This window comes from Schistocerca gregaria, chromosome 7, assembly GCF_023897955.1.
Source record: "Schistocerca gregaria isolate iqSchGreg1 chromosome 7, iqSchGreg1.2, whole genome shotgun sequence".
Classification (NCBI taxonomy): Eukaryota; Metazoa; Arthropoda; class Insecta; order Orthoptera; family Acrididae; genus Schistocerca; species Schistocerca gregaria.
The window spans coordinates 78,262,539-78,275,208 of record NC_064926.1 but is presented as its reverse complement, the minus strand read 5'-3'; the positions used below and the strand labels follow the sequence as shown (position 1 = coordinate 78,275,208).

Here is a 12,670-nt window from a genome sequence, read left to right as displayed (position 1 = left end):
CTTTGCTATCACAGCATTTCTGTAGGCCTAATTGACTTATGATTATAATATAGTTATAATAGAAAAACTGTAAACAGTAGTTTCCAGATTATCATCATCATCATCATCCCTCCCGCACCCCTTTATTTACAGACTTAGCCCGATTTTTATGTTCGAGAGTTGGCACATAGCCCTGTTCTTGATTCATTCAGTCAGCAATTCTTGTTGGTATTGTTAAATGTTTTACAGTAACCTTACTCTAAAAATATTTGTAGATTACCTGTCTTCATTCGTTTAGGCTATAAAAGAATATTGTTGTTGTCTTCAGTCCTGAGACTGGTTTGATGTAGCTCTCCATGCTACTCTATCCTGTGCGAGCTGCATCCTTCTGAATCTGCTTTGTGTATTCATCTCTTGGTCTCCCTCTACGATTTTTACTCTCCACGCTGACCTCCAATACTAAATTGATGCCTCAGAACATGTCCTACCAACCGATCCCTTCTTCTGGTCAAGTTAGGCGACAAAGTCCTCTTCTCCCCAATCCTATTCAATACCTCCTCATTAATTACGTGATCTACCCACCTAATCTTCAACATTCTTCTGTAGCACCACATTTCGAAAGCTTCTATTCTCTTCTCGTCCAAACTATTTGTCGTACATGTTTCACTTCCATATATGGCTACACTCCATACAAATACTTTCAGAAACGACTTATTGACACTTAAATCTATACTCGATGTTAACAAAGTTCTCTTCTTCAGAAACGCTTTCCTTGCCATTGCCAGTCTACATTTTATATCCTCTCTACTTCGACCATCATCAGTTATTTTGCTCCCCAAATAGCAAAACTCCTTAACTGCTTTGTCTCATTTCCTAATCTAATTCCCTCATTTTCACCTGACTTAATTCGACTACATTCCATTATCCTCGTTTTGCTTTTGTTGATGTCCATCTTATATACTCCTCTCAAGACACTGTCCATTCCATTCAACTGCTCTTGCAAGTTCTTTGCTGTCTCTGACAGAATTACAATATCATCGGTGAACCTCAAAGTTTTTGTTTCTTCTCCATGGATTTTAATACCTACTCCGAATTTTTCTTTTGTTTCCTTTACTGCTTGCTCAATATACAGATTGAATAACATCGGGGAGAGACTACAACCCTGTCTCACTCCCTTCCCAACCACTGCATCCCTTTCATGTACCTCGACTCTTATAACTGCCATCTGGTTTCTGTATGAATTTGAAAGAATTCCAGCCAACATTGTAAAAAGCTTTCTCTAAGTCAACAAATCCTAGAAGCGCAGCTTTGCCTTTCCTTAATCTATTTTCGAAGGTAAGTCGTAGGGTCAGTATTGCCTCACGTGTTCCCATATTTGTACGGAATCGAAACTGGTCTTCCCCGAGGTCGACTTCTACCAGTTTTTCCATCAGTCTGTAAAGAATTCGCGTTAGTATTTTGCAGCCGTGACGTATTAAACTGATAGAATAAGGATATCAAATAGGAATGCTTTCTCGGAATTTTTTGAGATTTCCTCAAAACAGCAGTTGCGGCACTTACCATGGATTTTATGATTCCCCGACCCATTGTGAAGATTGAACCGTGATCTCAACATCATAACCCTAGAGCAACGTCTCATCACCAGTCACGATTCTCTTAAGAAACACGTCGTTATTTGCACGATCCAAAAGCGCCTCTTAGATTGGGAGGCAAAGGACTTCCTGATCTTGACTCGTGAGCCGTGGGACGAATTTGGCGCCAACACGATGCTGTTGGTGTGTAAGAATTTCATGACATGATCTAACTGGAATGTACATTCTTCTGCAGTTTCTCCGACAGTCAGTCTTCGATTGACACGCACAATTTTCGTTGACGTTCCTGACATGAGCGTTGTCGGTAGATGTTGAACGAGGGCCATATTTAACTTCCGTCTGGCCAATTTTAAACCGTGTGAACCATTCGTAACACCGAGTATGGCTTAACCACTAATCACCGCAGGCTTGCTGCATCATTTGGTGTGTCTCTGTAAAGGTTTTCATAAGTTTCACGCCAAATTTAATGCAGACGCGTTGCCCCTCTTACTCTGCCATCTCGAAATTCGCAAACTGTGTGACACAACGTTCTGCTTTGGACTGCCTCCACTTGCTCCACTTGGGGGGCGTCTCTGTGGCGTTCCTCTGGATCCCAGGACATGTTGGTATCTGTGGAAATGAGGCTGCAGTCTCTCTTCTTCGGCCAGCGATTCGCATGATTCCCTTCGCCGATTTTCGGAGTGTTTTATGTCGTCGTGTTGCTCTTTTATGGCACGCATATTGGTCGACACTTCCCAATAATAAATTGCGGGACGTGAAAGCTCTTCCCTCTGCTTGGACCTCTTCCTTCCGACCTCGTCGTCGGGAGGAGGTAATTTGAACTAGACTCCGGATAGGGCACTGTCCTTATAGCCATCGACATCTTTTAAGTGGCGATCCTCCCCCACTCTGTCCCCACTGCTCTCTGCTGTGGACGGTAAGACACCTTTTACTTGAGTGCCCCTAAAACTCCATTACGCGCCCGTCTACAGCTGTCGCCTGATACATCGTCCATTTTAGCAGATGACACGCGATCAGCCGATCGCGTTCTCGAGTTTATTAGTGCCAGTGAGATGACGTCAGTCATTTGAAGCTCTTTTTGGGGACAAACAACCCCCCTTCTATAGTGGTTTTTAAGCTTTCCTTTTGTTTTTAGTTTCCCCAATTTTTTTGACTTTAGTTCCCATTGCGGCTGGTTTCCAGTTTCATTTTTTACCTTTTCCTAAGTCACAGACCGGGCGCTAATGACCGTAGCGGTTTTGCGCCCTAAAACCATAACAAAAAAACAACGCTCTGCTCAATACGGCATTGAACAATAACATATAATAATGAAGCTTCCCGCAGTTGCAAATTAAACAGAGGCATTTGCAGGGATGCCAACCGCATTTGGCTCCAACACGCCATTGGCGCGAAATCGTGAAATGTTCTGGAAACTTTTGAACAGACCTCGTATTCAGTGATGACCGACTGCCGCGATCGCCAGTGGAGATGGAGCTTGCTTCTGCTTAGAAAGGCCGTGTCTACTGTGAATGCGGTGCTCCGTTGCCTTAGTGGATGACGGACATGGGCTTCCATCAGCAGTTTATTTTTGTACTGTGTACCGGATAAAAAGAGATTTTAGAGGCTTGAGGGAGAAAACAACTGGAAACGCCTGCCCGAAACAGTCAGCCATCGAGGAAACAGAGCATCGCATTTATGTGAGAGACTGCCGTTCTATGCAGAAGGTAGCGCCACTGGCGATCACTGAATAACAAGTAACGTTGCGAGATATTCTGCCTATGGTCCGTCAGCGCACAAATTAACATTTCCTGCTGCAGAGGTGGTCTGGTGGCATATGTCGGCGCCTGTAACTTACACGCTGTGTAGCGTCGTTGGATGGTGTTTCCGGAGACGGGTTCCTATCCTCGATTTGTCCCGCAAGACACCTTCTACAACCCCTCGAAGTTTGCCGCAACATTTCTGGGACACCCTGTGGATGGAGATGCAGGTAGTAAACACTTTGCGCTAATGGTAGGTGTCCGGTCATTGTCGTTGTGAGGCGATGGTCAGCGAATCTAGTCGTGAAATATTTAAGTGTTGAAGTTTAATCACTGTGAAATGCAAGGGTTGTTGCTGTATTTGAAATATTACAATATTGAAAATAGGTTTACGCGTATCAGTTTTACCAAATTAGTTTGCGGAAACGAATGGTCAGGGGAACATTGTTGGCTACTTTCATTTACGACGACAGTGGTTGATTCGGAATTTCGAATTGGAACTTTAATAACTGTTTCAGAGATGTTGTAGCGCAATGGTAAGCAAATGACAATGCCAGAGGACCAATTGAAACTCCAGAAATTAGGTGCTTGTTATATCGTCTTGTTTTGCCGAAACATCGGAGCAATGTTAATGCACTTTCATTTTTGTGTGCTGTAAAGGCTCAGTTCATCCACAGTCTAACGAAATACACAGTCGCGGCACTCACTGTTGTGTAAATCGTTACCGCGCGACAACTGGAGCGACACTAGCGTCCCTAGCGGTGAGAAAGCCAACTATGATTGTTTATTATTTTTCTACTTAATTAACAAAATAGTTCTACATTTCCTTTCCAAGCATTAGTAAATGATCAAGACACACGAATAACTGTGAAATAAAAGTAAAAACAGCCGAATCTCATTGAGTGACATAAACTAAAACTTATTCGTAAAGAAATACTTTCGAATATGTGCATGATTACAGCGTACTCCAACGAAAGCAAAAGAATATAACGAGGCGTCTCCAGATCACGAAAGTCATGAGGAAGTTATTAAAAGAAACATATGGTCATGAAAGTAGTGAAAATGTAGTGAAATTGATTAGGTGGTTATGAATTTTGTTGTGTGTGTCACTCGGGTACGGTTCTAGAAGGGAGTAGAAAGTTAGCTCCACCCCCAAAATTTTTGTACCCAGAAGTCCATTTAATAAGATTCACCGGAACTCCTAAGTCTCTGTTATCTCCAGGACACCTCTGTGTCCAAATGCACAATCCATGTAACAAAGCCTCTGCTACTGAGGTTTGCAATCTTGGGAGTCACGTGTAGATGGAGATATAATGAGGTGTGGCTTTGTTGAGCGATTTGCGGTGTATACGCCTACTGGAAGTGACATAAAAACTTTCGCTCTGTCAATGACAGTACTGCCATCTCATGTGTTGCTCGAGGAGTATTAGTTACAGCAGCTATTTCTTTAATTCTGTCCACTGCAACTTGTGGATGAATATTTTTATTGTGCATCTTTTTGGAAAAAAATTTCGTAAAGATTTTCATAACTAATAAGAAACTGTTGTAATTTTAAGCGTACTAAAGTTGTTAAGGACGATCAGAGTTAATATCGATTTCTCATTAGCCAAAAATGTTCCCCCACACTACATTAGTACTGCTCGTGGAGCATAACTTGGCATCTGTCGAGTCATATTCACCGTTGGTTCATTCATGTTTAAAGGGAAAAAAAATGTTGCGTTTTACCGTAGTAAAAGCGGTGCCAGTATAGTGACAAGTTTCTTTTGAACAGAATTTGAATGGCAGTTGCGGATTACCATTATTTGCACCTGCTACAGCCTCTAGAACTTCATATGATGAAAGTTACAAAACTCGTCGAAACATTTTTATTTACTAATGAGACAGCAAAATCTAAAATTATATGGGCTATGAATGAAGTCATGTCTCATTCTGCAGTAATAAGTTCGGGAAACACAATAGATACATTCCATATTACGTTTCTTGACGGAATGATTGCCACAAAGCCCAGATACACAAGGATAAGTTGTCATATATAATTACTTATGGACTTGGGCCACATTTACAGTTGAGGAAGTTGTGTGTCATATGGTGAGAGATAGCTGGATTTGTTGGTTCGTTCCGGAGGTCAACATCATCTGACTGTGTCTACAAGATATTTAACATCTATATTTTTGAATTCTGCCACAGCGTCTGATTTAGTCAGGTTTCCTGGATCATCTGAATGGTTTGAATTTGTCTCATAAGAATAATTCAAATTTCAATGGATGGGCCAAATGTGAACATGAAGATGTTGCATGATTTGCAAGCATATCTAATCAGTGAAGAAGATAATCAACCACAAATGTTTCATTGTGGCACTTACTTACTTCATGAAGTGAATGGAACTTTGAGAACTGCTTATACAAATGTCTTGCATGTTCACCAATTTCTTAGAGTGATCTAGTACTTTGACGGATTTTCCTTCAAGGAGAACAACCTTCTCAAATATCACTATGTTATCGAAGTTTCCTCTCAAATTTTGTTGTATAATATGAAATAGAAAAACCACCTGAAAGTACGAACTTCGAAAAAATTGAACATCACTTAGAATGCAAAAATTGAGTTTTTCATATCATTATCAGTTGAACTTGAGTTTTTGACTGTCAAATGACTCTTCCCCGTTTTGTAAAACGACTTGTTCAGTTTAATGTATATCATTACTTCTCGGTTCGTAAAAAAAACTTATGGAAATTGCGCCAGGTTCTAATAAATTACTTTTAGTTGATGTTACCGAAGCATGTAATCATAAAAAAAGTCATTTGTAGGTAATGGATTTGGTGCCACTGCTGCCAGCAAGAACTACACACAAAATAATATCCTTATTTTCATAAATGAGAGCACAGGTATTTTACAAAGTATGTATCTAAAAAATTACAGAGAAATGTCCTTTGAAATTAAAGGTAGTAAAAGGTGTCTCATATTTATCACCTGAAGTTATGAAGAGCTCCATTTTGAGAAATTGTGGAGTGACAATTGTATTCAAAGAATTTGTGTGAGAAAAAAGTATAGCTTCATCAACATGTGGCGTGGTGAAGAGAGAATACTTCAAATTTTGCAAATATTCTGAAAAACAACTGAAACGGTTCAGTCCTAAGAAGGACGAACTTCATCACTTTCTGGTGATTTCACTGCAAAGTGGGTACCACGACTTCATAAAGTTCGTGCAGTAACTGTTACGCATGTTACTTCACAAAATAAATTATACTTGCTGCGAAGAATGGTACATCAAAAAGAGTAGAAGACTTAAAAAAAGAAATATGATGAAAATGAAATGACCAAACTTGGAAGAGCAGTTCAAGAAATAGAGTTAAGAAATAAAAAGAATGATTTTGTTATAGCCAGGTGTTCAGTTTTTTACCGAATAGTTCGGCATCTCTGCCCCATGTTTGGTGTCAGATGTCGAAGTATGAATGGTTCTCTATTTTCGGCATTCCGTTCATATCAATAATTTATTTATTATTGTTGGATGTAAGGCCCGCCAGTTGTGCAAAACGCCGTTTTCTCCAAGTTCCCAAACATGTTTCAGCACCTCTGTGCCGTCATCAGTGGGTTTCTGTTTTATTTAATCTGTAATCTGAACATTTTTACTAAATGATTACAAAATTATGCGGATATTTAGTTCAAACAACTATTCGCTTATTTTTATATTACTTTCACACTCGTTTTGCATGGTTTTTCGAGCGGTCTAAGGCGCTGCAGTCATGGACTGTGAGACTGGTCCCGACGGAGGTTCGAATCCTCCCTCGGGTGTGGGTGTGTGCATGTTTGTGCTTAGGATAATTTGGGTTAAGAAGTGTGTAAGCTTAGGGACCGATGATCTTAGCAGTTAAGCCTCATATAAGATTTCACACACTTTGAACGTTTTTTGCATGGTTTTTCAGGACTACTTCTGTATTATTTATTACAGACAGCTTGTCACCAAAAACCAAACTATGATTGCTTGTAGATGACAAGCGACTCGTAATAAATAATACACAAGTCGTCCTGAAAAACCATGCAAACTGAGTGTGACGGTACTAACAAAAATAAACAAATTGTTGTTTGAACTAAATATCCACATAATTTTGTAATCATTTAGTAAAAATGTTCACATTACAGATTAAATAAAACAGAAAATCACTGATGATGGCACAGAGGTGCTGAAACATGTTTGGAAACTTGGAAAAACGGTGTTTCGCATAACTGGCGGACCTTGCATCCAACAATTTTAACTGCAAACACGGTAAAACAAAGAGCTGCAAATCCAAATGATGAATTTATGTATTGATTTGCAGAATTGTCACAAAGATGATGGTTCCATACAGCAGTGCTTTTATGGAAAAGGTCTTCCAATCACGTGAACAATTTATAATGTGACACTAGAAACAAACTGAGTGTCGTATAGTAAAAGCAGAGTTATTCATTCACCGTAATTTGATGTTTTCAACATGCAAAAGAATTAAAGGTAACGAAAATTTGTTGAAAGCTGTAACTATGAATAAATAATTCAAATGAACAAAGTCCCAAGGTCCTCAGGAAACGAAAGACAGATATGTTTTTTAGTTACTGGCGATTTGTTGTGACACTTATACGTTTCCTATTGTTAAAACTTTCACAAATCACTATAAACTATACTCTTCGCACTCACTAATACAGTTTTCAGAACTATAGTTTCTGAAGAAATCTGTTGTCACAGTTTATAACAAAAATGACCGGGAGCTTCATGACTGTTAAACTGTGGTAGACCCTCAACTGGTGATGAAGTGAAGGAATAGTCAGCCAGCTTATAATAGTTGAAATTATTTGCGTGATATAAGGTAGCTATATGTATCATATGTCGTACCACTAAATCACCGAGCCGAAATCTAACAACACACATTTTCTTTTACATATTTAGCAGTGTCTCCGTCTCTTTCCACGAAACGTTTCTCTTCAAACTACTTCAGGCATTTTGTACTAATAGTTACAACAACACTAAAAATCTGTAAGGAGCAGTAATTACTTAATCATAACCGGCCGCGGTGGTCTAACGGTTCTAGGCGCGCAGTCCGGAACCGCGCGACTGCTACGGTTGCAGGTTCGAATCCTGCCTCGGGCATGGATGTGTGTGATGTCCTTAGGTTAGTTAGGTTTAAGTAGTTCTAAGTTCTAGGGGACTGATGGACCACAGATGTTAAGTCCCATAGTGCTCACAGCCATTTGAACCATTTTTGAACTTAATCATAAAAACTAAATACAATAGCGTGCTGTGATCATCATGGAGGTACAAGAAGGGAATTGTCATTACTTCAGACATGAAGCCTATGTCCGCCATTTTACATGACCGAAAGCATTAAGTTCAAATGGTTCTGAGCACTATGGGACTTAACATTTAAGGTTATCAGACCCCTAGAAGTTAGAATTGCTGAAACCTAACTAACCTAAGGACATCACATACATCCATGTACGAGACAGAATTCGAACCTGCGACCGTAGCGGTTGCAAGGTTCCAAACTGAAGCGCCTAGAACCGCACGTCCACACCAGTCGGCGTAGGTTCACCGTATTTATACCTCCATGCTTCACCGCGGTCATACTTCCTCGTGATGTCACTCCGACGTGTCCGTCTTCAGTTTCGACCGGTGGGGGCAGCTATCGATTTTTGTAGTTGCCCCGACATCCGAGCCACATAGTGAAAGTCTCGTCCCCGCACAACACACAGGCTAGATGACCGCGCTGATTGTTCATACGGCATCTCGTAGTAGCAATCTATCAGCCTCACAGTATAGATATTACATCAAGAATTTTTTTGTGAATAATCCGCTGCACTCCAACAGAAATAATGATCTACATAATTAAAATACCAGAAGAAAAACACATTCATTACGCCCCATTAAAGTTTTCTGCAGCGCAAACAAGGGTTCACAATCCTGCAATCAAAAGTGTTAATCACTTACCCAGTTTCACTTTGACAGCTCCTATTTCCCAGAAGACTATCTAATATTGTAATGTGTAACTAGTTATGGATAGGAATTACTAACATGTATAGGTATTTAATTAAAAAAAAAACAAAAAAAACTAAGATTATCATAGCGACATGTTTACACAAAAAATATGTTAATATAAAATGACTCTTTTTCACAGCATTTCTACTTGTCGTGCAAATGCTACATGGAACATGAAACTATAACTATTCGTATATCACGAAGCTTGATATAGGGGTAGACACGTTGAAAATCCTAAAATGAAAGTCAAATGTAAAGTGAATCAGATGATCCATTCCAATTGTGATGCGTTTGGTTAAAAACTGACAGTTACTGGCTAGAAATATTCCGGGAAAAGATGCAAATAGGCTGTTCGTGGAAAGGTAAGCCTATATGTTACACAGGTTAGGCCATCATTACTCAAAAAGTGACTTAGATTTTAAAGCAGAATACTCATTATACGGGGTCGAATGGTTTGAGACCATTCGCGAGATCTCATTTATAGTATTGCACAATGGTGGAACAGGCATTACTATTATTGATCTCACACAGAATGACGGGTCATACGTAAGATTTCAAATTGAGGAATTGTAAACTACAATGAAACTAATGGTCTGACAATCTAATAAAACAGAACTCTATTCTGTATGGAGATATATCTCGGCGCAGTTCTTTTTCTTTGACATTCATTGTTGACATGTACAAGATACGATAACATACCTTGCCTCGTTCCTCATTGCACACGTTTATAGGCTGGAAAGAATACGTAGGCAAGTTTTTTGCAGACGTGAACATTAAAAATGTTGTCCACACGAGTTGAAAGCTGAAAATGTAACTAACAGTAAGCAGTAGCGGTAAATAAACAAGCATTGGTTCCTATTTCCAGCTTCATTTGCTATCGATACAAATACACCAAAAGTGGAATTAAATGGATTACAAAAGCGCGCTTTTCACACCACTTTTATCTCTTCTTGCTCATTGAAAATACTTTTAAAAAAATTAAGTTACCTTAATGATGCCAGATGTATTACTAAACCAAATACGCATTCAAGAACAAAACGTTCGAAATTGCCTTTCTGCCGTTATATTATTCATGCAAGCCTTGTAATTTTTTGTACTTAACATTTGGTGCGTGCGCGCAACATATACAATGAACAAGATCAATCGTAAACAGTAGTGCGCTAACGTTTTAGGCTGTTTAAGATGGTGGCAGGCCCCACCCACTCTGGCTGCAAAACAACTTCTAGCGGAAGTCTATAGCGTCATCTCCCTTCTTTTTTTTTTTACCTCCATGTTGATTATGCAGAAAAGTACTCGCTATTGACAAATCATGTCACGACTCTGCTTATGGGGTGCAACATATTCGTGGTGAATGTCTTTGCAGCAATGGGGAGAATGTCTTTGCAGCAATGGTCTTTTTCTCCGGTTGTTGTAGCAGACAACCGGACTTTATCGAAAATTTGCCGCGATATTTAAATTTAACTTTGGTTATCAACTATATAGTCTAAATATTTTGGGCTACAGACGGTGAAGCTTTTTAGGTGTCAGGTGGGTTGAGAAATTATGATAAATGTACACAGGTTTACAACGACTGCTCCGTAAAACACCGATTTTAAAGAAATGCATTTCCCCGCCCGTCGTTGTTGGTGAGTACACAAGTTGGTGGTGTTGAAGGAGTGTGGTATGTCAGATGTTTGGCGCTGTCACAGTATGTTTCGTGCCTGACTTGGCGGTTTTGTTTGTGTTTTCAGAGACTGAGCGACGCATCCGCGCCAACGACCGGGAATACAATGCCCAGTTCAGCTACGCGGTGAGTCATCTCCTTATGTTAAACACAGATACTGTAGTTGGTGATTTTAAATATTGCTCGAGAATACACACACTGAGGTTATATGCTGATTTTTGTGGAATATGGTGCCTTACAGTAGGAATGCAAAAAAGTATGTTTAAGATGAATTCACATCAGTTTGCAACTTAGCTGAACGCTCTAATTAGTTATTTGTACCTTTAAGAGCATCTATTTATTTATGTAGCTGGGTCATTCCATCTCAAATCAACTAAAAGTCAGAACGTTGATATCTCAGATTTGGATGATTTTTTTTTTTTTTTTTTTTTTTTTTTTTTTTTTTTTTTTTTTTTTTTTCAGGTAATGTACCCACGAAGACTAGTTAAAATTTGAAATTTCAAATTTTTCTGACCTTTGGTTTTTGAGTTTCAAGGGTTTAGAAATCAAAAATACCTCCGTTTTTGATCAATCGATGATTGTTTTAAAATGCTGTAGCTCAAAAACTATACAACCTATAGATCTCAAACTTGCACCATTGCTTTCGTCTATAAATTCCCTACAATTTGATATGTAACATGACTATGCCGTCTAAATCTGAAAATTTTAAACTATTTCAAAAACACATTTTTTGAAATTTCCAAAATACGTACCCTCGGAATTCTTTATAAAAATTGTATGTGTTGTCCAGTCTAACTGCATGCATGCATGCATGCAAAATTTCAAGATGGGATCTCCATGGGTTCTTGTATAAAATAATATTTTACTACTGCAATACACACTAGTGAGGTGAAAAGCAGACGATTTCTACACTATGAATACTAAGGTAGGCCTATGTAATTCTAACAAACTTAAATTATTATGTTAGCCTTTTTATGCAACATTATCCTCTTATTGTTTGTTAATTCATTAAATGATATTTTAATGCGAGAATAAAATATATAAAAAATAAGAATCTTAAGTTTTTGTACGACATTCACTTTTTATCATAAAAAACGTGATTTTCATATAGGGTCAAGGCTCTACTTTTGGCCACTACCTCACTTACGGCCACCTTGATGTAACGGGGAAGCTACTCTGCATCCTTTCATCATATATTATAAATGGGAGGGAAAACTAAAACATCTGCAGTATGTCTTCATATCAGATTGCATGGGAAGAACCTACACTTCAAGTGCTAAAGAAAATAAGTTGCCTTCTCTTGCTTTGGAAAAATACCTTAAAATATCATAAACGAAGCACTTTTAAATTATGTTACACCTACCCTCAGTAAACACTAAGTTGTATAAATACCCTGTGTATTAACTTCGTAAATACCAAATGGTATTAGAAATACAGTTCTATCCATGCACATATCAACAAGTTAATCTTTTTCCCAAGTGAAATTACTTATTCTGATATAAGGAACTTGTTGTAAATGATTACAAATAACACTGGAAAACCAAGAAAAAGATAATCTCTACCATTTACAACTAAGGATGAAGGTGAGTGGCTTGATTCCAGATTTTAACTTGTAGCATGTATATTACCAATTAAAATGTGTTCACTTCCTCATGATGCATAGTTAAAAGAATCATGAACATTAAATTAAAACACTATA

General features: G+C 38.6%; 1 protein-coding gene across 1 annotated transcript in view; it reads left to right on the top strand.

Annotated features, from left to right (window-relative positions):
* Window positions 1-12,670, top strand: part of LOC126281290 (phospholipid-transporting ATPase ID) — a 1,237,896-nt gene that overhangs the window by 137,693 nt on the left and 1,087,533 nt on the right. Inside the window, 1 exon segment of the mRNA XM_049980113.1 lies at window positions 11,039-11,097. Within this exon segment, the coding sequence (XP_049836070.1) occupies window positions 11,039-11,097 (59 nt within the window).